Source organism: Nematolebias whitei, chromosome 15 (genome assembly GCF_014905685.2).
Source record: "Nematolebias whitei isolate Nwh7 chromosome 15, NemWhi1, whole genome shotgun sequence".
Classification (NCBI taxonomy): Eukaryota; Metazoa; Chordata; class Actinopteri; order Cyprinodontiformes; family Rivulidae; genus Nematolebias; species Nematolebias whitei.
This window is the reverse complement of record NC_056512.1, coordinates 42,197,750-42,225,515: the sequence shown is the minus strand read 5'-3', so window position 1 is coordinate 42,225,515 and position 27,766 is coordinate 42,197,750. Positions and strand designations below refer to the sequence as shown.

The 27,766-nt window shown below is 40.0% G+C and overlaps 2 protein-coding genes across 2 annotated transcripts in view; both read right to left on the bottom strand.

Moving 5' to 3' along the window:
- map3k3 (mitogen-activated protein kinase kinase kinase 3) overlaps nucleotides 1-6,221 on the bottom strand; it is a 17,193-nt gene extending 10,972 nt beyond the window's left edge. The window contains exons 1-6 of the mRNA XM_037688606.1: nucleotides 6,147-6,221; nucleotides 5,569-5,693; nucleotides 2,694-2,734; nucleotides 2,041-2,140; nucleotides 1,136-1,249; nucleotides 836-956 (exon numbers count right to left, since the gene is read on the bottom strand). Coding sequence (XP_037544534.1) covers nucleotides 836-956; nucleotides 1,136-1,249; nucleotides 2,041-2,140; nucleotides 2,694-2,734; nucleotides 5,569-5,693; nucleotides 6,147-6,150 — 505 coding nt within the window. The 5' untranslated portion in view covers nucleotides 6,151-6,221. The remainder of the gene's footprint in view (nucleotides 1-835; nucleotides 957-1,135; nucleotides 1,250-2,040; nucleotides 2,141-2,693; nucleotides 2,735-5,568; nucleotides 5,694-6,146) is intronic.
- An 8,726-nt stretch (nucleotides 6,222-14,947) lies between these two features.
- Nucleotides 14,948-27,711, bottom strand: limd2 (LIM domain containing 2). Its single transcript, XM_037689227.1, has 4 exons — nucleotides 27,510-27,711; nucleotides 16,146-16,190; nucleotides 15,803-15,939; nucleotides 14,948-15,712 (listed from the first exon to the last, which is right to left on the bottom strand). The coding sequence occupies exons 1-4, from the start codon at nucleotides 27,510-27,512 to the stop codon at nucleotides 15,553-15,555; spliced, it is 345 nt and encodes a 114-aa protein (XP_037545155.1). The 5' UTR covers nucleotides 27,513-27,711; the 3' UTR covers nucleotides 14,948-15,552.
- Nucleotides 27,712-27,766: the final 55 nt, after the last annotated feature.

The following is a 27,766-nucleotide window of genomic DNA, read 5'->3' as shown; positions in this document are numbered from 1 at the left end:
ACTTACTACTTGTACTACTATTCCTACTTTGCGGTTTGCCCCTTATCGCGGGTCTTCAGGGTACGGATCCCCGGCGATAAACGAGGGACTACTGTACTCAAATGTAAGTACTTGTACATACATTGTTTTTTTTTAAGTGATATTTCTTCATCCTTAGACTTTATGGATCCAATAATTGGAAGTTGCATGGAAATGAGCTTCTTAGTCCGCTGTACGCAGGTTCTGTATGTCCATCCTAAAGCTGTATAATATTGCTCCTCTATGCTGATAAAAACCATTTCATGAATGTCTGAACAGCATAACGGTAAACTTGTCCAGAATAAGCCTCCAAAACTCAGAGACACATCAGTGCAATAATTAGTAGCTCAGCTGTTTCTCTCCTGAACCACAAACATCCTCATTCTGTCCTAAAAAAACAGCAAGTAGTCGAACGCATCAACATAAATGCCTTGCTGCAGTCTTAAGAGCAAGCTGCTGCACTTTTCATGAAAAACTACAGAAGAAATAGACCCAAACCAGGCCACTTCTCCAACTCTAATAGCTTTTTGTTCTGATTGGCTTCAGGCCAGCTAGCATTGTCTGGTGATGGTGAACAGGAAAAGGAAGAGGATCCTTTGCAAGAAAGGGGAAGCAAAAAAGATCAACGAGAAAAAGAAAGCAAAAGTAGGTGACGGATGGAGAGGTCAATACAGCGAAGAAAGAAATAAAAGAACACCTGCAATCAAAATATAATTACAATAATATTAGGTCTTTGGTAAGAAGACACAGCTTCTTATTTTTGATCAGAAACACGTTGCCACTACAGTCAGAGTCTATGAAGAACAAACACACACACCTGTTGATAGGTGGCGCCCCCTGGGCTCGGGGGACTGGAAGACCGAGCTAACGTCTCCAGTGGACTGGGAAGACTTGATCCTCACCTGCTTACATGGTACATGATGAGAGTGGGAGGAGGCCTGCAGAGACGGGACGGGAGGAGGAGAAACATGTGACTTAACAACTGCTTAATGTCAGCGAGCCATTTAAAAACAAGAAATAAGGAACTTGGGTTTTTCACAACCGGAATCTGAGGTGAAGAAACGGCAGCGGTGCAACGGGATACTGCTGATACAGTGTGTGTGTGTATGAATCTCACATTGCTGTGCTCCGGCGTGAGAAGAAGTATCCTGATGCTCTTCATGTTGGAGCTTCTGTCGAGCAGGTCTACTGCCTTGTCCAGGTCATCCTGACCCCTCAGAGGAATGGACATCTGCAAAAACACAAATCGAGCAACAAAAGAAAAATCAAATAAAACACACGTTGCAACTAAAAATGAGCACTGCGAAGTTTTAAAATGCATAAAAGTTTAAACAACAAAGAAAAACAGAAGTATGTAAGAACAGCTGAGGTACAAGCACAACCTTGCAGTCTGAAACTTTTCTGTTTCTGAGCCACAAAACAAAAAGCTGCAAAGACTCGTGGCCCCAACGATTTATGATTCAGCTGAAGTGGAACTGTGTGAATAAGCCATTTAACAGTTTTGTCAAACATTATACACGTTTTATGCATTTGCCACCATATTTTTTTTTTATTTGTAACAATTATGGCTAAATATGTTGTGGACACTCGTTTTTAAGTCCATTTGATTTCTGTACATGTTCTCAAGAACCCCCACTTTGTGTTTCAGGACTCAAACTTTCAGAACCAACGTCAAGTTTTCAGCCAATAACTCTTTAGGAATCACCTTGACGGTGCTAAAATTTTACTTCCTGTCTGTCAAACTTTCATTCTTCCCGTTTTTCACGACTAAAGTTGTCGGTTATGTTTTAGCAAAACACTAGGAATATTTTAAACCTGAATGATCAGAGTCAAAGTGGTTCAATGAATAAAAGAAAAACAAACCTGGACTGGGAAATCAGGGAAATAGCGGCTGAACCCTACGAGTTCAGCTTGTGTGATATTAAATGAAGTTGTTCATCTTTCCCTGCGTGCAATATCCCATTTAAAAAATACTGAAGAGGTGAAAGAGGGCAGGAAGACTTTAGCTTTTTCAAACTTCACCTCGTTGTTTAAATAATGGAGGTCCAACTGCAGCCCAAACACACCCTCGACTTTCTGCTGAACCTCCTCAAACCGCACGGGCCTTCCAAACATCAGGATTCTGCACAGAAAGAGCAAGAAATCACAGTCGGACAGATTACAAGTGATTCGTAACTGTCGTCGCAGAGCAGCTTTTGACTCGTAAAACACGCGCGCGCTGCTGGTCCGAGTGTGCGCGGATTCCTCCGAGTGCACCTTGCATATTTGTGGTTTGAGCTGGCAGCGACGAGCTAACCGCAGCCTTTTCCCCTTCCACTCTCCAGCTTACATACCAGCCTGATTCAAAGCGCTGCAGTGCTCCTGCTCATGAACTGCAGCGCGTGACGAGAGCGAAGCGAGCGTGTTCACGTTAAATAAGAGTTTCTGCTCTCACTTCTATATAAACTACAGAAGAGAACGTTAGCGCACGACTGTACATAAGAACTGGAAAAAAGGCCATCAGTCTGCATTTCTTCTGCCCATTAATGTCAAGGGTTTAAGTAAAGATAGTATGCATTGAGTTGTGCTTAAAGTGTGTGTTGGGTAGGATGCTCAGCTACTACCACACCAAATTTGAGCTCAAAATCTGTAGATATATTTGCATTTCTCAATCAGCTGATTGAGCAAAAACTCACCTCCTCTCTCCCGTGTACTCAAACTTTATCCTGACATCATCCTAAAAGGACAAAAAAACAAATTAAAGAGAGTTCATTTTCATGCCTGAACCCACTCCTCATTTTATTAGATGTTAATTTGTTTAAATGGCAAACAATTTTGCATCTATATGCATTTTATTTTTATTTGGAATGAGTTAGATGAGAGCATCGGCTCGAGATAAATAAGTAAACATGAAACAAAAGCCAGGATCCGTTCGGTTGAAATCAGACTGGAAACAGAGAGAAGATCTGGCTCGGTTTGACCCAAACGTAACAAACTGCATCTACCGGCTCCGCTGAAACTCGTCAGCTCAGTTTTTATTCTCACTTGGAAATTTTCACAGAGAAACATTTATGTAAAATTACAAACTGGCATCAGATTTGGAATTCTGACCGTAACTGGCAACTTGAATAATTCCAGTCACGGACGTTTTGTAGTTTTTTTTTTCTTCTTAATTCACAAAAGACCCTAAAAACAGAGGATCAGAACGTTAAAAATTAGTTTTCTGAGCCAAGCAGGCTGTTTGATTTCCAGCCTTTATTTACAGCAAACCTGTTTGAACCATAAGCAACACACATTCTGCACGGAAACGTGCACATTTTTAATTTTCAGATGTAACTTTTTGCAAGATGGTGTCTTAAAAAAAGTGATTTATTTACTTTTTTCCAACAAACCTGGACTGGCAACAATATTTACTTTGGTTGACAACTTTTGGCTGTAATCAGAATCAGAATAAGCTTTAAGAGAACGTGCACATGCAGCCGTCTGAAAGATGGACGGCGTGCACGAAGCTGCTGCTATAAAGCGCGGCCTTCTTATTCTTACTCAGAATACTTTTTTTTAGATAGAAAAAGGGACAGAGCCATGAGGAGAGGGGTAGTGGCATCACAAAAAAGATCTCTTCACATCTTGTCCTTACGATTTAAGACGTCAAAAACTCTGCCAGCTAAAGCACATTTACGAACACGCTACATATGCATTTACAACGAGGCGGTCCATGAGGCACTAACAGATGGTCCATTGTCCCGATAAGATGATGGTCAGCCAGCACAGTTCTAATAAGACGCCACAGAAGTGTGTGGGGGGTGTTGCGATAGACGAAGCTTTTACACATTTCCCAGGAGAAATTGATAAGTCGGCCTGTTCCGAGGCCAGCAGGGGAGAGGTTCAGATAACCACAACTGCTGATTTATTCAGGCGGACGATTTTCCGTCAGCCTCGAGTCTGTATTGATACTTCCAAGGTCCGAAATGGTCAGATTAGGGTGCATTCCACTGGTCCGTGCTTACGAGCCTCTTCAAGATGGTGAATTCATGCTGATGCAGGTGGCATCCGATTCAAATCAACTCCAACTTACGGTTTCGCTCGTAAATCAGCTGATTTTGAGTCCTCCAGCACGAACCAGACCTTCACATAAGACAGCAGCTTGTCGAGGTCCAAATTAGCTGCGGCCGTCTTTGTATGTTGATAAGGCACCAGACTATTCCAAAAACAGGAAACCCGTTATCATAAATCCAATTATCGGCAATTTCAGCTGATAATTGGTCGGTTGATAGCAGAGGTAGACACATCCCCCCCCCCAGAGATATATCCAGCTGCACATCTCATCCGAGCAGATGAGGGTTCTCCAGGAGCCTGTCGCTTTGTTGAAAGAATTGTAAAATACGTCGAAAGTTCAGTTGGTCAAAAAACAGGAGCTGCTCCGATAGACAGAGAGCAAAAAAAGCAGGAGGGAAACGGAGCGTGCGCCTCGCTAGAGAGCTAACGCTCAAAATGCTTCTGTAGAAGAAGAAAGACGATGCCTGGAATATGATCACTTTGTTCGCCGACTGTAGGTCGGGGAAAACGTTGTGTGTGAAGAAAGTTGAGCTTTCTAAAAGAATTCACACTCCTCTGTATGAACAAGAAAACTATTTTGGGACTTCTAGCTCTGTTGAGCTTTATAGTTTTACGTTTCCAAACAATCTAACAACTTTTGTTTCAGCGCTTTTCAGCCGCTCGTATATCAACAAAACGTTCAGCTCGTTCTGGAGATGAGTGCGTTACTTTTGGCTTCTGTAACATTTAGGCCTTTTCAAAACATTTACGTCATTTAAGAAGATTTTCTACATAGAAATACATCCTCGTTTCAAAACATTGCTCTCTTTGAAATCTAAATCGGCATTCTTCCTCTATTTTTATCAGCTTGAGCGGTTTAGTTTTTAGCTAAGGTTTTGCTACTTTTGGTTAGCCGTTTGCTATTTTTAGATGGCCTTTTGCAGCTTTTAGCAAATGTTTTGCTTCTTGCAGGTTTTAGGTTTTAGTTTTTACTGAATTTAGCTCCTAGCTACCATTTTGCTACTTTCAGCTGTCAAATTTCCAAAACACTATTAGATAAATATTTTGCATAGTAGCTAAAAGTAGCGCTACATTGAACTAGCAATTTGCTACTTTTTTCTTCTGGTTAGCCTTTGGCTACATTTAGCACTTAAATGTTCATCCATCCATCCATTATCTTTACCCGCTTCTTCCTTTTTGGGTTGCGGGGGTCACTGGTGCCCATGTCCAGCCATCGTTGTGTGAGAGATGGGAGACACCCAGGACAGGTCTCCAGTCCATCACAGGGACACATAGACACAAATGAGACAAAACAACTCTCTCACTCACACCTAGAGAAAATTTAGAGTTACCAATCAGCCTAACATGCATGTTCTTGGTCTGTAGGAGGAAACCGGAGTAGCCGGTAGTGATGTGCGGATCGATACTAAAATATCGATGCCAGAACGTTTCCCTCTAGAATCGACGTTTAAATCAAGCTTCTTCGCCGCTCGTCACACAATTTACAATTTCTCTAACGTTTAAACAACGCTGTACCTTTCTGTTAGCCTGTGCCGCTGTCTTTGGTTTGCCGCCGCCGTCGTAAGAAAACACCGGCTGGCGGCGCGTCATCTGGAGGGCGACCAGGTCCTTCATAATGGAGTGGAGAGCCTGCCTCTCATCTGCAGAGAACGGTGATACAACACACCGTCACGGCAGAGTGGAACACAGATCGCGTGTTTGGCAGAAAGAAGCATGCAAGCGCTTCATGTTGCGTTCAAAAGGTTAAATGAGGGCAGCTTTGTGTCCACATTTAAACTTCAACTATGCTGCAATACAGAATTACAGATGAAGACTTTTGATAGGACTGTTCCCATGTTTGATCTAAGGACAGGCTCTGCTAACTCGCAAAGAGAAAATATTCCCTCTGTGTAGTTTGGACAAACATCATACAGCCCCGGGGAATCTGAGGGAACCAGAACCCCTCCTTAAGAACGCCAGAACCCAGTCCTTCACCTGACCGTGTCTGGAGCAGCCGATTGCTCAGGCTTTAAATAATGCGTCTGTTCTTATCTTATACTTTGATGAAACTGTGCACCAAATGTCCGTTTAACGTAAAGAATTAGACGACTTACTCATTGTGGCTGCGATTGGTCCACAAACCAGTATTCAGACTTTTGTCTCCGATGGGCCGAACCACCTACAGCCTGCGACAAACACAAGATTTAATATCTTTAAAGTCAGAGCTGAAGGTTGTTAGTCATTGACACAAACAGGATATGATCACAAGGGGCGAACAACTCAGACCCTAAACCATCACTTCATAAAAATAGACTAAAAGGCCAGAAGTAACAAAAAAATCTGAGCATCAAATCTGAAAAAGATGAAGCTGTGCTCGGCTCTTCTTACCGTTTAAGGCGTCATCTTTTATAGTAACTAACGCTGAAAAGTACATCACAGTATTTAATGTGATTCAGAGAACCGGCATAAACACTTCCTTATGCAGGAGGCCTTAAAGGCATGAAACCAAAAACTGCAGAAAGAAGGAAAATCTTCTCACTGAATGAACATCGGAGTGAACGAAAAGACGAAAACGCGTGCAGAGAAATGTTAAAGCGCGTGCTCGTCCACGTGAGAAAAGAATGTCGATTGGAAACGGCTGAAATTCAAGCTGCACTGGCAGCGTTCGCTCTGGCTCACGTCGTATGGGAACGCTTTCTTTATGAGCAGCTTTCTGCAGTTTTTAAAAAAAGATATAAGCCAGCTTTAAACAACTCTGGCTGCACGAGCAGAAACACCAGATGCGTCGTAAATCTGCAGCTCATGCTAACGAGGCGATAAAACCCCCGTTTGAGGCGTCAACGCCGCACACAGGAGAGGGCTTCCTTTCATTTGTACTAAATTATTATTATTATGGAATATTGTGAATTGTTTCCCCCCCAACTAATTTTCAAAATGTTTCTTTTTTTTTATGTGCAAGCTAACCACTAGTGCTGCTTTAGCTACTCATAAATCAAAACCTTCGGCTCATTCAGAAGATGAATGCTAACATTGTCTTTGTTTTGCAACTTTTATACTCATATTTTACCCATTTTTTAAACATATATTTTCTCTAAATAATTCTGTAATTTTAGTCAAAAACTTTGTTCTCTTTGAAACCTGCTTCAGCGTACGTACACACGGTTAACGTGCACACTATTTGTCTTATACTTAACTTTTAGCTTACCTTTAGCTACTTTTTGTTTTGGTCAGTCTTTAAATAATATAAATTGTTAGCCAATCTTTATCTCAGCTAGCCAATTAAAACTTTTAGCTAGCATTTTGATACTTTTAGCTTCTAAATAACCTTTTTTTTGTATTTAGCTAATATTTTACAATTGTTAGCTTTTAGCTTACCTTTAGCTACTTTTTGTTTTGGTCAGTTTTTAAATAATATAAACTGTTAGCCAATCTTTAGAATATCTCAGCTAGCCAATTAAAACTTTTAGCTAGCATTTTGATACCTTTAGCTGGCCTTTAGCCACTTTTTGTTTTGGTCAGTCTTTAAATAATATAAATTGTTAGCCAATCTTTAGAATATCTCAGCTAGCCAATTAAAACTTTTAGCTAGCATTTTGATACTTTTAGCTTCTAAATATTTTTTTTTTTGTATTTAGCTTATAGTTTACAATTTTTAGCTTTTAGCTTGCCTTTAGCTACTTTTTGTTTTGGTCAGTCTTTAAATAATATAAATTGTTAGCCAATATTTAAAATATCTCAGCTAGCCAATTAAAACTTTTAGCTAGCATTTTGATACTTTTAGCTTCTAAATAACTTTGTTTTTGTATTTAGCTAATATTTTACTATTTTTAGCTTTTAGCTTGCCTTCAGCTACTTTTTGCTTTGGTCAGTCTTTAAATAATATAAACTCTTAGCCAATCTTTAGAAATTCTCAGCTAGCCAATTAAAACTCTTAGCTAGCATTTTGATACTTTTAGCTTCTAAATATATATTTTTTGTATTTAGCTAATACTTTACTATTTTTAGCTTTTAGCTTGCCTTTAGCTACTTATTGTTTTGGTCAGTCTTTAAATAATATAAATTGTTAGCCTATATTTAAAATATCTCAGCTAGCCAAATAAAACTTTTAGCTAGCATTTTGATACTTTTAGCTTGTAAATAACTTTTTTTTGTTGTTTTTAGCTAATATTTCACTATTTTTAGCTTTTGGACAGTCTTTAGATACCTTTAGTTATTAGCCAAGTATCACTTTTAGTTAGCCTTTTGATAATGTCAGCTAACCTTTTAATAATTTTAGCTAACCATTTGTTACATTTAACTTCTAGTTGGCATTTTGCTACTTTTAGTTTTTCACAAGTCTTAAGATACTTTTAGCGGTTGGTCAGCTTTACTTAGCTTTGTAATACTCTTAGCTTTTGGCTAACCTTTTGTGTTATTATTTTAGCTGTTAGCCGGCTTGTTTAATCGTTTATGGCTATGATTAATTTTCAGTCTGTTTTCTGTCTACTTTTCATAAACTTGGCAACCAGGGAGCGACAGACACAGCTGTTTGGTTACCATGGTGACTATAACAAGCCACAGCAGCAGCTTTAACATTTAAAAAAAAAAATCATACTTCTCTTTACACTTCTTGCAAAGTTCATGTATTAAAATGTAGCCCTTTGTGTTTAGATTATTTCAGAATCGACGTCGGACCCGTTGGGAACTCTTCAGAACTTTTTCTAGTCTTAATTTAAGAAGCTGTTCACGAACCAAGTTTCATTTGATGCTGATTAACCTGAAGCCGCCCACAGATTAAATTAAAAATTAAAATAAGAAAGACGCTGTACTCTGACGTTTGCGGTGACTTTCCCAGAGATGGAGCTAAAAACTGATTCGACTCTGAAGTTCACCGTGACGTAAAACGCAGGCCGGAAAGAAAAACTCCAGCAGAGTCCGAGGACCGAGGTCACCTGTCCCAGCTCCACGGCTGTGGAGAAAAGGGGTGACGCTGCATAAAATAAGCAGCATCTGCACCTGAGGCACCTGAGGCACCTTACACACAACGACTGAGGACTTCTGGGTAATAATCACCCAGAGGAATGCCGGCAGAGCGTGACCACAGCTTTAACGTTTCCTCTACTCTCAGACGGCCCTGCCACAGCGACCGGTCCCAAAACTCCTCCAACATTTTTCAAAACCCTGAACTTGATGGAGAGGGAAACTCTCACGGACTCATCAGTTTTTCTCTTGAAGAATAATCAACTTAGACATCTCAGATGGCACTTCCTCTCTTCTCTCCCCTCCTTTAAGTGAAGTTAACCGCCTCCTAGGAGGAAAAGTAATTTAATTGAGAACAAGGTGACTCTGAACCAATCAGGTCAGCTCTGCCCACTCGCCCCTCTGTCTGCTCTGAGGGCTGTTTAGTCGGGGGCAGTTTTTCCACTTCGTATCGGGCCAGAGGTGCATCTGGACTCACAGCTTCACATCCAAACCCCCCCGACCCGATGCCTCTCCTGTTTCAGGTGCACATGTGCTTTTGGTTTAGGGCAACCCGGCACATTTACATATTTCTAAATCGACAAAGCGTGAGAGTGCTGGCTTTGGCCACGTTAAGCTTTTCCTGTGCAGCGTTTGTACAATGGAAAATAAACTGAAGTATTGAAAACACGTCGGAACGTGCAGGTTTTGATTCGAACATCCTCTTAATTCATAGTTTTGAGGTCAAAGGCTGGTTCTTCTACGTGTGACAGCTCAAACTAAAATGTGCCACCGCCTCATTTAGTCGTTATATCCAGTCGAAGCATCACGACGACCGCCCAGTTTGACCACACAAGAATGCAACGCTTCCACAAAAATCCCCCGCCAGCGTTCACGCCAGAGCTTCAAACTAGGGGTGCACCGATAAATCGACCTCGATTTCCTTAATTTTGGGTGATCGGCGATCGATCGATGCTTTTTGTAGTTTTAACAATTGTCTAAACTTCATTTATATTTCAGAGCTACGACCTCACGGCCAGTTAAAACAAGTTTGTATTGTTTCTAGGATATTGTTCAAGGGTATGTTTTTCAATAAGATCAAAAAACTGACGGTGCATTATGACCTTACACCTGAGTGTCGCTTATAAAACAAAATCGGAATGAGCAGGTCAGGCTTTTTAAGAGATGATGATCGGCCAGAAAACTGCAATCGTGCACCCCTACTTTAAACTGAAATCGTTTTACGATGAAGGTCATACCTTGTAAATGACATTACGTTTAATTTAATGTTGTATTGTATTATCTCACATGGTCCGCTTGCACCAAAAATGCGTGTTGAGGATGACTTTCAGCGACTACCACTCCAACTTTGCTCATTAACCGTAAAGTTGACTGACTTTAAGTCATTTACTTATTGGCTAAGGGTGATTACCTGTGGTGGACATCTTTAATTTGATTAACTCTAAAAGTCAATGTGCTGTACAGCAACTGTCATGGAGGCAGACGGCCGCGCGGTTCAGGTTCTTTCTGTTCAAAGTCTGTCATTTCTTTCCACTGTCGCCAACGTGCTGCTCTTAACTTCATCATGCACTATATGTGAACGGTGTGTCACTCACGTGAACGTCTCACCTGACAGATGTCTTGTCCATAGAGAGAAGCTCAGATAGAGAATCACCACCATGGATGATGGAGGGGGCAACCCCCCCCAGGGATCGGGGGGCTTTCCCGGAAAGTTTAAAGCAAACAAAGTATTTCCAGGTGTCAAAGATAATAATAATAAAAAAATGTATCAGAAAGGCTGTGAGCTCCAAATGTTCCTGTGGAAAATCCTACATCTGACTGCTGCAGCTGAGGCCCAATCGTTTGTGCAGCTGCAGCCTGGCATCTATGGAAAACTCACATTTCCAAAACATGTTTAGTAATTCTCCCTGCATGTTTTCAGCTTCCCCTGAAATGTTAAATACAGCCAAAACGACCAGACAATGAAATCCACCTCTCCAGAGGGAAAACACCATCTGATTTATTTAATTTTCATGGGATGTTTTCCTGCTAACTTTGCAGATTTTTCTAAACAGGTTTTGCTCCAGATCTTTTTTTTTTTTTTTACTCATGAATTTGCTCAAAACTGCTTTGTTGCCTGAATATGACAATAAACCTTATCATGTGAGTACTTCAGGGACCGTCCCTACTGCTGGAATTCAGAATGTCAAGCTTGCACTAAAACACAACAATGGGAGAAAAAGCTACTATAATTACACATTTAAAGAAAAAAATACTTTTGACAGTTTGTTATACGGACTAGTTTTATGTCAGAGACTCCAAAGTGAACGAAGGTCTCGGAAAACTTCGTTAAGGCGCAAACTTTAAAAATGCGTATCCTGGAATGCGCCTGTTACAGCCAAGCTAAAGTCGAATTAATTTATAAAATCCCAGTGTTTGTTTAATAAGACGGTACCAAAGTCTCCGCGTGGGGCCAGCGGTAGCCCCGCAGCTTTTCACAACCAAAACAAAGCAAGAAATAATCTCCAACCGAGTGCGTCAAACTTCCTGACGGAACAAAAAATCGCCACCGGAACCCGCGTTTCTTCTTCCAGCGAATCGTGAAAACTTCTCGCCATGGAGGCGTCCAGTGTTTCCCCAAACGCTTGTTTTTCGTGCGTCCACAAGTTTGTAATAACATGGATTAACTTTGGATTGTTAAACCGTCTAAATTACCACCGTGTAGCCGCGGGGACGCGCTGTTACTCGGTAGTTTTTTTTTTTTAATCCTTCGGACGCGCGCAGATTTTTGGAGGGGCGGGGCATCTATGACGTCGGTGAGGCGTTCAGAACTATCGGAAAGTAGAAAGCATCGAAATGCATGGATTTCCTCCCGCCCACCGTTAAATGAAAAGTTGAAAACACAAGTTGGCACTCCTTGGAATGCGTATCGCCCGCCGCCTTTTTCACGCAACTGTTTTAGACTGAGATGATTTATAAAGAGGTCGGAGTTACAGCTGTTTTGGTCAAATCTTCATGTCAAACTCAAGGCCCGGGGGCCAAATGTGGCCCTCATTGATATCTTATCTGGCCCCCAAGATGATTATGTTAAACGTAAAATACTTTTATCACTTTAATTTTTTTCCAGTCATCTTTGATTATTACGTTGAAAGTGCAACAGGGAAAGCCAAATTAGATCATTTAAACTTTTGCTGAGGAACCTGCAACCAAGAAAAGACATTGGGTATGACTTGAGTTAATGAAGATTCTGAAACTGGCCCTTAGTTTGAAAAAGGTTTTAATTTTGGCCCCCATTTGTAAGTGAGTTTGACACGTGTGCATGTGTTGAGAATAACTCTCAGTTCCTACATCAAACTGTATTATTGCCCTTTTATGTTTTCTAAGGTCAGTTGGTTGTGGCAGCCATCTTGAATTGAGTTGGCTCCTAAAGTTGATCCGTTGAAGACGTGACTAAAAGATTATCTCCTGAAAATTTTATTAAAATCCATCTGGCAGCTCATGAGGTATTTTGCTAACAGACTGACTGAGCTGACCACCACACCTAATTTCAGGTCACTTTCAGTAGATGTGTCTGTAAAACGACGTGTTGTAGGAATTGACGTCATGTTTTTGACTGAAAACTGAAGAATATTTTGGTTTGCATGGAATCCAAGTCACTGCATTAAGTCAAGACAAACATTTTATTTTACTTTATTTTCAAAATCATGTAAAAAAAAAAGAAGTAAAAATAAAAAAAAATGATTGTGTATTGATGTAAAAATGAGGAGTTACATTTAAAAATGTTCCATAGCACAACGTTAAGAGGATGTCGGGGGCAGACAGACTGCAAACACAGTCCAGGCCTTCTTTTTGCTCTAAGGCCACCTCGGTCCTCGGGTCAAGTCTGGATTACAGAGGACACCTTCAAAATGCTTACATTTATAACGTCTCGGTGACAACAACAACACAAGACGTGATGACGATCAGATTAAACATTAAAACAGCATTCACCTGAGCCTCGTGGTAAAATGTACCTCATCTGCTTTGACACTATGCAAATTCACAGATTTCGTAGTTGTTGTACCTTGACAAACCGTGGAGAACGACAAAGACGGTCATTTTTTATACAATTCTCTGTGATCCAGAGTTTTAAATTTAAAAATGACAAATGAAAACAAACACAGAGGATTAGGATTATTTTACATGTGAGCAAACGCTGAAAGAAAAGGCTGCTGGTTCGGTGAGGGGTGACAGCGTGAAGAGGATCGTCTCCAAACCGTACGAACAGAAAAGAACACACAATACGGTGAGCTGTTTATTTCTAAGGCTTAAAAAACATTTAAGTTTGACCTTTTCTGCACAGCATGCTCAAATTCACAGTAAACCTTCAGTCACACAAAGTACTTCATGCCATTCAAGTGTCTGAAATATGCACACATTTTGCTATAAAATGAGTTACTTTAATGGCTTAAGATCGTGTTCTAAAGAAAAATAAACACAAATTTTATTTAATTTGATTTTTTTTTTTCAAGGTTCTACAAATAAAACGGATGAAAAGTGGATGTGCAGCAGCCGCACTGAAGACTGAGGCAACATATTGAAAAAAGGCCATGTTGAGGTTAGGAGCAAATGAATTCCTGTTCTTTCACGCTGCCGTCGCACGTTCTCCAGCAGGGGAGGCTGTGCACATGCAGTCTGCAGGCACACATCAGGGGACCAAACTAGCATTAACAAGAACAGGTCCACTTGCTCAGCTGCATGAGGCCAATAAAACAGGAGGAACCGAAAACAAGGCATTGATTAAAAAACAAACGGTTTTAGACAGAATAGGAGGGATAAATGGACAATACTAAGATTACTACGATTTTGTATGAATAAATCATGTGATCATAATTTCTTTTGCATCTTCAGAACCGATTAAAACGCCTAGAATTTCTTGAAAACTATGCATATCGTCGAACGCCCTTTAAAGGTAGAGATTTACCGTATTTTTCGGACTATAAAGGTGCAATATCAATGAAGAAGGCGCACCGGATTATAAGGCGGATTAAGCGAAACTAAAACCTTTTGACAGATTTTTGAGTGCCGTGTACCACATAAAATCAGTTCGAGGTCGGTAAGCACAACAGAATTAATACATAAGGCTCACTGTTGATTTGTGAGAAAATTAAAGGATTTTAAGTGTGCCTTATAGTCCAAAAAGTACGGTAAACTAAAATCATTTTATGCTGAGAAACTGAAACTTGAAGTTAGTGCTCAGACTGAGTGTTTGGGATGACTCAACAGCAGCTGTAAAACTGATTGATTTGTATTTATTTATGTGTTTAAGGCCGCTTGGTTGTGGCGGCCATGTTGAATGCTTGACTCCAAACATTAATCAGCTGTAGTTTTACACCTTACGACTCTGAGTTTCATCAAAATAAAATAAAAATCAGTCTGCTCTGCCTCCAGCAACAAAACCAGAAGTCCAGTAGACTTTGATTCTTGCAGGATTTAAAATTATAACCTGAATGCCTGAAAATCTCCACCTACATAAACTCTATGGGGAAAAAATGATCACTCAGTTAAGACATTAAACAACTAACATGCTTGAGACGACAAAGGAGCATATTTAAAAAAAAAAACCTTTAAGGTTAGCTTCTCTAATCATTTATGAAGTAAATAAAATTGCAACAATTATTGTCACCAAAAGTTTACAATCACTTTTAAATGATTTAAGACGAAGCCTCAGTTTGCAGTTGACTTTCAACAACTTGACGAATATTCACGCTTATTTGTGCAAAGTAAGAGTGCGGCGAAGTGGGAAATAATCACAATCCACAGATCTATGTACAGACAGTATACAAAATTGGTTTCTTTTTTCAAGAAGTAGTTTCCAATGCACCACAACACAAGAGATCAATGCAGTCCCAAACTAAGGCTATGTTTGGTCCAGTCACACTAACATGCAAACACAAGACTGAGTGGTCATTAAAATAAAACTAAGTACTGTGGGATGAATTCAGGAGTAGTAGAAATAATTGCAAAAACACGAGGTGAGCTGTTGTTGATGTGCACGGTTATCATACAGTACTCTGCACCCTGTTTGTTCACATACAAGCTCATCTGACGGCATACAAGAGAAAAGGATTATTTCCTTCATAGTTTTGTTAAAACGAGGCAAAACACGAGATTTAAACATTTCCTTGATCCTTGGGAGAAAAAACCTGACCTGAGTGCACGCTCTGCTGCAAACACTGAAACGTTTTTGAAATGTTTGCCAGTAAAATTAGTACACAACAACAACACAAAATAAAAAAAATAAATGGTGCAGGTTCTGTTTATGATTCAAAAATACAATTCTAATTATATTTTAATACACTTCCTGTCAGGCAAAACTTTTGGTCACAATCAATTACCAACTAAACATTTGAAAGTAAAATTTAGGTAAATAAGGACTGATCAACAAAACTGAATGTATTTGAAAATAATTCATGTGTATCACGTGTTTAAAAAGAGTGTGTGATGCAAGTGTGCCCCAGCACGTGAGGAATGTGTGTATCGTAATCTGCTGAAGGAGTAAAAGGAAGAGGCAGATCTCTGGTGGATTACAATTAAACATCTCTACGGGGACTTTGTTATATTATCTGTCTCCTTGGAGGCCCAGAGCTCTTTGTGCTGCTTGCGCCCGAAGCCCTCGTCGTAGTTGCCTTTGCTCTTGAAAAGCTGCTGGAAGTGGGGTTTGCAGTAAAACTCGCCTTGAAGAGCTGCGAAGGTGCCGAGGCTGCAGGGAAGGAGAGAGTCACCGAGTCATGAACTGAACAAGAAGTATTTAGTCCAAAACTCGTACAAAACCAAAACAGAGAGTATTCACCTGAGTTTGGCTTTGCAGTGTTTGCAGCAGAAGCACGTCGAGTGGAAGACCAGGTTGTCGGCAACCAATCTCTCCATGGGGTAGACCGTCTTCTCACATGATGAACACACTTCCTTAGGCGTCTTGAAGCTGAAGGACTGAACATAAACACGCAGTTTATTAACAGACCTGTGGTCTGGAAGCTGAAACTAACAAGATGAGAAATGTTACAAAAACAATAAAAAATGAACAGAATACCATAAAAGCCTGAGTTGCTTTCTTGTGAGATCAAAGGCTGATAAATGTGAAGCGTAGCGTGAGTAAAGTGCACAGACGTGCAAGGAAAACTTTTTTTTTTTTTTACCTTAGATCGCTGGACGGGTTTTTCGTCAGAGTTTTTTCTGGTGTCCTGGAAAAAAACAAAACAAAACAACAAAAAAAAACGTATTGAGACACATGAAAACTTTTTTATATTTCACACGTATTAGATCAAACCAACACAAGAGAAATGCTGGGGAAAAAGAATACTACTAAAGCAGCTGAAACTGAATTAGTAAAGTTAAAAACCAACAATACAAAAGCTAAAGTTAGCAAAACAAAAGCTAAAGTCTAAAATAAAATTAAAAAAAACAGAAACTAAGTGAAAATAAGCTAAACAGTAGCTAAATGCTAAGACCAGTAAAACTGCAGTGAAATGCTAAAACCAGCAAAGGTAGCTCAAAGCTCAAATTAGCAGAACACAAACAAAACAGTAGCTTAAAGCCCAAATCAGAAAAACAATAACTATAAGCAGCAAAACAGTAGCAAAATACTAAATCTGACAAAACAGTAGCTAAAAACTAAATCTAGTAAAATATCTAAAGTTATGAGCACAACAGTAGCTAAAATCCCAAATAAGCAAAACAATAACTATAAGCTTAAACCAAGAAAACAGTACCGGTAGCTAAAATATAAAATTAGCAATGCATAAATTAAAGACCAGCAAAACAACAGCTAAAAAAGGTCAAACCAGCTAGAATGATAACTAAAGTTAATGTTAGCACAACAGTAGCTAGAAGCTAAATTTAGCAATACTGTAGCTAAAAAGGTAAATATGAAATCAGCATCTTCAGAGTGCACATTTTTCAAAGATTTAGATTTCTTCATTTGTTTCAACAATACTTTTTAATATAAAGATAAATATTAAAAATTAAATAAAATTATATCTGTAATGTCCTGAATGAGCAGAACTTTTTCAATGAATGGTTATAAATAGCTGAAAGTACGCTGAAATAGTCTTAAATACGTAAACACATTAAACAGAACATTCTCAGACTCAGCTTACTGCAACAGAGCTGGGGACAAAGAACCATCAGAACATTTTGGTCTGACCGGATCACAGCAGAAGAACCCCAACATGATCGATGTTCTTTAATCTCTCCCCGTATGTTCTCAGTCGGATTAGTCTCTCTCCTCTGCTCCATTTGTCTCTCTGCACCCCAGGGGGCGGATCAGGTGCCTTCTGTCGGGTCATGAGAGCTGAGCTGTGGGTCGCTCTGCTCTGCTTGGAGCCGCCCTCAGCAGAACCACACAATCAGCTTTACGGTTAAGATGATTGTGTGCAGTTTCTCACCAACAGTGAAAACTCTTTAGGTGAAGTAACAGAACTGACGCAGGTGCTGCACATGTTCGTTTTCACACTTTCCCTAATTAAACCCCGATTTCACAGGTTTTGTTTTATTCTTTAGCTCACACTCAAACACACATTTATCATGTTGGAGTTCGACAGCAGCACTTTATGTTAAGGGTTTCTAGTGTGCTGCCGCAGCAGCAGCAGCCTTTTGTTTTCCAAGTTTTATAATAAAAGTTTTAAGTTACATTTTGAACTCGCCTCGCATTCTGGGTTCATCCGTAAAACAATCCAAACATTCCATGACAGAATGACTGCTGACAATCGTTGAAGAAGCTGAAACTAAAGCTTTAAAGCTAAAAGTAGCAAAAACTAGTTGAAAACAGGTAAAATGTGGCAAAAGTCTAGCTAAAACTAGCGCAAAGCTACAAGTAGGAAGCTAAAAAGGGTAAAAATAGCAAAACATGAACTAAAAAGGTTTAAGTAGCAAATTACAAACTAAATATATCAAAAAGGTAGTTAAAAGATGGTAATAGCAAAATGCTATATAAAACGTTACAAGTAGCAAAAGGCTTGACGATAAAAGATATGAAATGTTAGCTCAAAGTAACAAAACATGAGCTAAAAGATAAAGTAGCAGAATGCAGAGTGCGTGATTCACAGTTGGTATTTTGACATGTAGAATGGTTAAAGCAGCGTAAAGTTTGCTTCAGTCCAAAAACACAAGAAACAAAACTACAGCGAAATATAATCAAGAGAAACAGAATCACAATAGTGTGAATGCGGACAATGTCTGCCATCCCAAATACAGCGGTAGCAACAGCAAGCGAGAGCACACGTTTTTATTTATTATATAAATGTAAAAAAAAAAAAGGTTTCAGCACAACATTTTCCACCTGAGCAGAACGAAGGAGGGCAGCTTCTGTTCAGGAGGCAGGCCAAAGTCCTCTGCAGACTTTGCTGAAAGCCTGTTACGTAAGACAGTTGAGCTGGAGCTGGGATGGGTTAGAGCTGCAGATCGAAAGAATACTCGCAACAGAGATAACTGATCATCTAATGTTCTGGTGGGTTTATTACCGTTACAATCTTAAAGAAAAACTAATCTGCAATGCATGAAATGAACACATGAAACCACAAGTCAAGCAAAATAAAAGTTTTTGCTTATGTGTATTTTAACATATAAACTAAGTAGAAAACCTTTAAACATCTTTTATTAAAAAAAACTCATATTCATACAAAATATTTGGCTTCTATTGGAAAACAAGTATAATTTGGACACAGCTGTTAAAACTACTGAAATTAAATTAGATAAAACCAGTGTGACTTTGGATGTGCATCAACACAATTAATGCTGACAATGAAACCATTGTCACTGATGTGAAGCCAGATTAGAGTCGCGCACGGCTGCAACGACAGAAACTAAACAACTAACTGCTCGTATCGTTTCCTCTGTCGTGCTTCTCTTCCCGGTCTGTACAATTTGTTTAACCTTAACTGGCTACAATAAATTACTTAATTTTCAAAACCTAATTTCATTTGGTTTTTATGTTACCTCCTGTTTTCCTGGGTCATAACATCACTTGTACGTTTTTCTTCTTCTTTCGGCTGCTCCCTCCTTCAGGGAGCCACAGCAAACTAACGAAGACTTGACGATTGTTTTTAAGCCGGATGTTCTTCCTGACGCAACCACAGAGCACCGAGCTACCACAGCCCTCTGTGTGCAGCAGAGAGCTGCCATCTAGGGCACTCGGTGGGGGGTAAGAGCCTTGCTCAAGGGTCCAGAGTGGGGCAAATGAGGGTGGAGGCAGGTGTGAGTGCTTCACCTTTCGCACCCACCTTTTTTATGCTGTCGATCCGGGGGGCGTCAAACCGGCGACCACAGGCTCACCTTCTCTAACCTCTGCGCCACCAGTTTAATCCTGATAATTAACAGTGCATGCAATTTGTGTTTTATTTTAGGCCTGACTTTGTAAAAATGCCATTTCCACAAACGATAAGGAGAAACACCGAGGGTGCGGTTTGCATTTATGACAACCGGATGAGACGGTTTTGTAACGATTAGTGTATTAACAGTGAGCCGTTCTGCTTCCTGTTGATCCAATCCCATCTAAACATTCAGCTATCTCCTTCTCTGTTCCTCTTCAGAGCTGCTTGTTAGCAGACGACTCACTCATTTGCACACTAACCACTTCCTGTCGCTCTAGCTGCTGAAACAAGACGACTTTGATCTTTTCCCCTTTTTTAAATCAAGTTAAAGCTAAAGTTGGAATGAATTAAGTTTTTTTTTTCCCACTGTGTATTTATAGACTATTTTAAATGATGTGTGGAAATGGGGCAGCCATAAAAGGACATCTGATCAGTGGGGCCAATATTTTTCTGGTAAGGACGCCACAGTAAGATTAGATACTATATTAGGGTTTTGGTACCCGTTTCCACAAACGCAAACATCTCGCATGATTTCAGATTAGCCCGAAACATCTTGCCTTTTATTGCCTTATATGTACACAAGTGTCAGTTTCCACCAGACAGCTCGGATGTGGCAGGAAGCTGATATGACATTTGTTTTCCTCCGTCTCACAAAGAACTCAGACACGTGAAAGTTACTGAAGTGTCGATCTTCTGCAGTTTGTTTCTTGTAAATAGCTGTTGTTAACTAGTTATCAACACTTCACTGCAAAATGATCAAAGCAGGTGAAATGTGAGGATCTCTCTAGAACCAGAAAATCAATTAGGCATCTAATGTATTTAGCACAATTTTTCAATTCAATGTGCTTCTAAAGAAATTACATTTTCTGACAATGCAGCAGAAACCTGTTCAAGTTGAAACAAGCAGAACTCAACTAAAACGATCAAGAGCGTATCTAAATGATAAAATTGTCCAAACTGAAGCCAAAAGCTAGAATTACCACACCAGAAGGTAAAAGCTACAATTAAAATTTTGACAACGTAGCTAAAAGTGACAGATTAGAAACTAAAAGATAAATACAGCAAGTTTGCCCATGTAATTAAAAAAAAGAACAATATTTCAGAAGCAACTGATGAGATAATGTATTGCTACGGAGTACTTTATTTTAAAAAGGGCAAATTATACTCATTGTTTGGATACAGTATATAAACAAAAAGCACATTAACAAAAAGTTTGAGTCCAAAAAAAAAAAAGGCTGGGAAGAAACTGAAAACAAGAAGTGCTGACTCGGCATTTACACAAATATGTGCTCGTCTTACTAAAGGTATTTTTCAGCTAAGTATTTAAGTCTTGTTTCAAATTCCTTCACTTCAGTTTAATCTCTGCTCGTGTTTGTTGCAACACCCGGGAGCTCGCAGGTTGATTGCAACAGGTTCCTTGTTCTTTTTAAAACTGCTTATAGTAATACCTCTAAAAGTATCACATTACTTGGGGACCAAGATGGGGTAGAGGTGGGGCAGCCGACTTGGGACCAGGAAGCCGCAGGCTCAACTCCCTGTCATGCCCACATGCTGTGGTGTCCTTGAGCAAGACACTTAATCCCCTAATTGCTCCCCGGACGCCTACATAGGTGCCCACTGCTCCACCTGGGTGCATCTCGTGTGTGACGGGTTAAATGCAGAGAACTAATTCCATCATTGTATGAAAACATACAACGATGGCCACACACAGCACGTTACCTTACCCTCCTTTCTACGAGTAAATCATTGATGCGTTTGCTCAGTCTGAGGCTACAGCTTAAGTCAGACTTAGTTTTTCCTTCTGCGGATTAAACAAATAAGATATGAACTTTAAAAGTGAGGCTAGATGTTTAAAAAAAAAAAATCTATCTTCTTATATAAAGGAACTGCAAATGCTTTAAATAGTAACGAATAGCTCAGAGGTTGGGTCGTAACTCTGTGCCAGGGATCTTCAACTAAATATTTTTAAATCATCAATCCTTCTGCCTTTTCTGTGAAACGATTTGAAGCTGCAGTTTGAAACGTATCAGTGTCAAAATCAAGAAGTGAACTTGTGTGGGAGTAGAAGCAGGCGCATGACTGAAACAGAGTCCTCTTGTTTAAACTAAAGTGTTTACAGGAGCTTCAATCTGGTGCAAAGACAAGTCAGGTAAATTGCTTCATGAACTCTCGTAAGTATTACAAAGGTGAAAGGTCAACGTGCTCTTAAAAGCCGAAAAGGAAGACCGATCGTTACACATTTCCTCATACTGCATGCATAAACAGCAACAATTATTTAATCAGGAGTGAAATCACACTTTAATAGATGATTCACTGCAACAGGCCCTTTCAAGGGAGGAAGGTGTGATGTTCAAAATGCCCTCAGCTGTTTAACTAAAATAAGGCTCTAATTCTTTATTTTTAGATTTGTTGTATAATTGTTTGGGGTGGCAAAGAGATAAAATGTGAAGAGACTCAGTTTATTTGAGCTGCCCAACAGTCGGAGTTGAAACTTCAAAACACTAAAAACAATATTTTTCTAAGTAAAACGGGCAACATTACATCAGAAGATAAACAGCAAGCTTAGTTCATCAGTAACTCTGAACATTTAGTGCTCGAGTGGACAAGATGCCTAAAAAGAAGGAAAACTTTACAGTTGCATGAAATGCTCTTCTCTCGTGTAAAAAAAGTCACATTTGCAAAAGTGAGCATAAAAATTGATCAGAGCTGCATGTCTGGTAAAATCCTGCAGCGTTTGGTCAGCCACTACTTCTCTTCCCTCTCAGTTTCGTGCGTGGAACAAAAAAGTGACGAGACGTTTTTCACGGGACGTTCGGTTCATGTCAGCAAGCGCCTGTTCTTTCACTTCCTGCCCATTCAGATACAGCTTTAAGAAAGTCTTTACATTAAAGACAAATGTAGCTGAAAAACAGAAGTTATAGCTAAAACCTGGTAATTATATTATTCAAATGTTCGTTACCGGTACTTTCTTGTTATTATTATTTTATTTATAGTATTTATATATGTATTAACCTTTATTTAACCAGGTAAATCCCACTGCAAGGCAGGCCTGGGCCTGAAGGCTGCCAAGCATGCATGTTTTTGGACTGTGGGAGGAAACTGGAGTTCCTGGAGAACATTCATGCAAACACAAGAAGAACATGCAAACTCCACACAAAGACCACAGGTCCAAACCAGGGCCTTCTTGCTGTGAAGCAACCGTGCTAACCATTAAGCCACAGTGTTGCCCCATGAAATAAACATTTCTGTTACAAAACTTTCTATAATGTGCATGCATCGTTTCTGAAAAGTGTGCTGCTTTCAGATAAAGAGAAAGAAATAATGACATTTCACTCTATTTGTAAAAAACGAGCTTTGTTCACTGAACTGTGAATGTGCAAAAAAAAGTTTAGTTCCTTCTTTGAAGCGGCGGTCCAAAGTCCCAAATTAACTGCTTAAAAAAAATGTTGTTTCAGATGAGACACTTTTATTTAACAAAATCAGACACTAATAATGACTGGATCAAAATAAATGGCATTAACATGCTGATAACAATGAGGAGCAGAAGTTTTATTTTCTAATAACAAATTTTAAAAAAGAAAACCTGTGGTTTCCTTAGGCAGCACGGTGGCGCAACTGGTAGAGCTGCTGCCTCTCAGTGAGCAGGTCCCTGGTTCAAACCCCGGTCCAGGGGCCTTTCTGGGTGGAGTTTGCATGTTCTCTCCGTGCATGCGTGGGTTTTCTCCGGGTGCTCCGGTTTCCTCCCACAGTCCAAAAACATGCATGTTAGGCTGATTGGTGACTCTAAATTGTCCCTAGGTGTGAGTGAGAGAGTGAATGGTTGTTTGTCTCGTTTGTCTCTATGTGGCCCTGTGATGGACTTGCGACCCGTCCAGGGTGTACCCCGCCCCTCGCACAGTGATTGCTGGACATGGGCACCAGCGACCCCCGTGACCCAAAAGTGGAATAAGCGGGTAAAGAAAATGGATGGATGGATGTGGTTTCCTTGAATATACTGAAGACATGGAGCCTTTTGTTGACCGATACGTCTCTGAAGTTGGTAAAGAAAGAGTCAAAAGTGCTACACCTGATCAGATGCTTTCACAGGGGATAAAAGGAAACCTTCACAATCAAATCATTTCTTCAAATAGAATTCAGGACATCACGCCTCATCAAGTCCTGGAAAAACAAACAATGGCAACAAATATCCAACATGCAAATATCTGCTTTGCAATCACATCAAAATTTCCCTCACAGATGTCCACCAGACAAGAACCCCAAGCCTTTTCCTAGGAAGCTTTTGAACACGGTTCTATAGAAGTGATCATCGAAGTTACAATAAGCTGCGAGCACGTTGCACACAGAGTCCTATATAATTAAAAACTGTGACACGTTAGACGCTGTGAGAAACTGGAGCACTTCTAAACAAACTTCCCTGCAGACCTGAGTGGGTCAGCAGCACCGACATCTTCAGTGAAGTAATCTGAGCTGCAGCGAGAAGTTTAGTTTAACAAAAAAAATAAAAGAGCAACTCTGAGTCACAGAGAGTTCAGATTGAATCACGACGACAGAAAAACAAGGAAAAAAATAATCATAATGTTTTGGCATTCCATGTATTCTTTAGATGCTGGCTCAGAGATAGGTTCTGGTTCTGGTACAGCAGACAATTTGTATGAACAACTTAGGAACTATGTCTGGCATTTGTTTTATAAGTAAACTATGTCAAGTGGATAAAACAAACTAGAGAAATCAGTTTATGCTAAAATGCAGTGAATGCTGAGCTCTGAATGCTGATATTCGCTGAAGAAGCTAAAATTGAGTTGTTAAAATGAGAAACAGAAGCTAAAAGGACCTAAACTGAAGCTAAAGGAGCAAAATATCATGTTCTGTGAGGTTTTTGAACCCAAGGTGCAGACAGACGCAAGGAACTTAAGAATAAAATAAAGAATTATATTAAATAAAACAAAAGGCTGCCGTGGAAGCAAAACGTACGTCGATAATAACCAGGAGAAGGGCGTCACGGAGGGAGACAGAGCATGAACACCTTGGGAGGATAATCCACGGACAGGGAAGAAACAAACTGATACAGAACTTGTAGAGACACTAACGAGACACACACCTGGGGTGAGTGGGACTGAAGACAGGTGAGACAGGAGCTGACAACATGAGGGAAGAAACGCTGAGGAAGGCAGGACAGATGACACACGAAAACAAACAAAACACTGATCCTCTCAAATATAAGCTAAAAGGAGCTAAACCGAAGGTTAGGACCAAAGATGATGCTAAAGAGAATAAAACGGGATCAAAAGGAGAAAAACGGAAGCTTAAGAAGCAAAATGGTAGATAAACAGTGTGAAATAGTAGTTAAATGATAATGTGAAATATAACTGAGTAGCAAAACATTAACGATATGCTTAAAGTAGTCAAAGTAAAAAGTAGCAAAACTGTAGGTACATGCTAAAAGTGTCAGAACAGCAGAAAGCATATAAGAAAACAAAAGAGAACAGGTACGCTGAAGCATATTTTAAAAAAACAATGTTTTGAAAGGAAATGGAAGAGAAATTTGATTATAATTTTATAAACAATAAGACTTTAGGAGATGATTTATTTTTTATTTTACAAAGAGAAACTCACTGAGGTTAAAAATCTTGACATCTTATCTTATCTTAGTGGTGTCCTGGCCAAAACTGACAACAAGACACAAAATCATATTTCTTCTTCTTCTTTCGGCTGCTCCCTTCTTCAAGGATCGTCACAGTGAACTAACTGGCACGAAGACTTGGTGACTGTTTTTACGCTGGATGTCCTTCCTGACAAAACCACAGACACCGAGCTACCACAGCCCTCTGTGTGGAGCAGAGAGCTGCTACCTGGGGTGCCCGGGGGAGCAGATGGTGGGGGTTAAGGACCTTCCTCAAGGGCCCAGAGTGGGGCAAATGAAGGTGGAGGCAGGCGTGGGTGTTTCACCTTTCCCACCCACATTTTGATGTTGTTGGTCCGGCATACCAAACCAGCGACCTTCCGTTCACAGGCTCACCTTCTCTAACCTCTGCACCACCATTCCCCCATCATTATTCATAAATAAAAAGTTAAATATTTTGATAACCAAAAAAGTTACAAAAACCACATACTTGTATTAAAGTTTTTAGAGCTGAAAACAAAGTTTGTATTTCCCTAAGGAAAATAAAGAAAACCCTATCCTCTTTTATAACATGGTATGACTGTAAACTGGTGACTTCCTAAGTTTTCAAGCATGCTGATTATTTAGGGGGGGAAGTAAACAACTAAACATCTTAAAAGAACTGGTTCACACCATCAAACAAGATTGATTTTGTTTTATCCTACAGCTTTAAGGCTTAAAACAGAACTGTCAACAGAAAAGTACTCTCCCTTCCCCCCCTTTAGACACAAGACACATCCAGGATGCACAACTAATCAAATTTCAGTGTTTAATCATTGGACAGAAGAGCATATGGTCAAATCAGACAAATGACAGAAGTCGCCACTAAAGCGTTGGTTGTGCTGTAAGCCGTGTCTAAAGCCCCATCCTTTATTTATTTTCTGGGCAAAACAACAAGGCTAACTGCAACAAGAGAATGGTACATTTTACCAGAATAGAAACACAAATGAGCTAAGCGTCACGGAGTTGTCAACCGTTCCAGTCAGGTGGTCCAGTGATAGAGGCAGGCAATGAAAGCAGCAAACCTTGTAGCCATATGTCAGGGGAATAATTCACAGCTGATGTGCCTCAACGGCTACAACAGTGGGTTAGATGAGAAAAAACTGCTTCACTACATCCATTGTTCCTCAGGTAGAGTTTTAATCCAATGCAGGAAAAACAGTCGCTGCGACAAGAGATTAGGCTTCAGTAGACGTTTAAATAAAATTTAATTTTAGAGTTATGATCTGGGTGTTGGACAAGCGAGCAGGTCCCTGGTTCAAATTCTGGTCGGGGGGGCCTTTCTGTGTGGAGTTTGCATGTTCTCTCCGTGCATGCATGGGTTTTCGCCTGGTACTCCGGTTTCCTCCCACAGACCAAAAACATGCATGTTAGGCTGATTGGTAACTCTAAATTGTCTCAAGGTGAGAGTGAGAGAGCGAATGGTTGCTTGTCTCGTTTGTCTCGATGTGTCCTTGTGATGGACTGGAGACCTGTCCAGGATGTACCCCGTCCCTCGCACTGTGATTGCTGGACACGGGCACCGGTGACCCCCGTGACCCAAAATGGAAGAAGCGGGTAAAGATAATGGATGGATGGATCATGGGTGTTGGATTATATCTGTTAGATCTAGACAAACCTAATGAGGAGCGAAACGTCTTCTGTTACAAATAAAGTCCAGTTGTTTTTTTATTGTACGCTTTTTTGAATTCATCATGTCCTGGATGACTGAGAATCTTCACCAGCATCTAGATAAACCCTTTAACCAATTCAAAGAAATCTGGATTCCGTGAAACGCAAACCTCTTATCCGGTACAGCAAAGAGTAAATGGATTCTGCTCATCAAAAACCTAAAGTTGGGGGTAATGCAGGCTTGTGAAGCCCTGAAAAACACTAAAACTAATATAAGTCGACAATAAACCAGGACATGCTGCTCACTGATTTCAACATTTATTAATAGATGTGTTTATCTTTTTAGTTTGATGTAGATATATATTATAGGGGTGATACTGAGGACCTTATTACACATAAGGTAATTAACAGGAGTAATTAGGTAATTAACTATTACAGGGGTCATAGTTGAGGACCTTATCTGCAAACAGCCTGCTTACAGTCCATCATGGATGCTAAGCATAGATAATTAAAAAAATTAAAAGAAATATGAACACAGCTTTATTAGGTATAAATGTACAAATCGACTAATAGTCGACTAATTCGGATTATTATTTACCAGAAAGACGTCATGGTTGGTATAACATTTCGTTGTTTAGAGTAAAAATAATATTGCTTGTTAATATTAATTAGCCTTCAGGTTAGCTAATGACTGCTAGCATTTTAAAGAGCACCGCCGCGGGTGTGCAGGTTCTTCACAAGAATTTAGAGCATGGTTACAGCCCCAAATATAAACGCAGGGGCCATAAAACAAACAGTTTCTCCGGTTAACAGAACCTGCCCGGAAGGAGCGACATCATCACCTCATCTGGCAAAAAGCTGAAGCAGAACAGAGAGCGGCGGAGGGAGGAGAGGACCAACGGTCGAGGGGAAAAAGCACTCACCATCTGCCCTGGTCGTCTCTGGTCCACCGGCTGACAGTAACACTTGTTCGTTCGGAGCCTGGAAGCAGATGTTTGTTCTTTTATTATTTGTGCTCCTTCTCTTGGCTTCGGGGATGAGAAGTGAACCCGGCGCCGGTGAGTTTCTACGTTCCGCTCCTCGTCTCGCTTTTTCAATAGAACAGTTTTTTTTTTTTTTTTTCCTTCTTCGGCAGGAAAACGCACGCGATTGGTTCCCGTCAGTCCGTGACCCCTTCAAG

Coding starts and splice junctions, on each gene's coding strand:
- limd2 (XM_037689227.1), bottom strand. Junction 15,940..16,145: donor AACCCGTCCAGCGATCTAAG/GTAAAAAAAAAA, acceptor GTTTATGTTCAG/TCCTTCAGCTTCAAGACGCC. Junction 15,713..15,802: donor CACTGCAAAGCCAAACTCAG/GTGAATACTCTC, acceptor CCTTCCCTGCAG/CCTCGGCACCTTCGCAGCTC.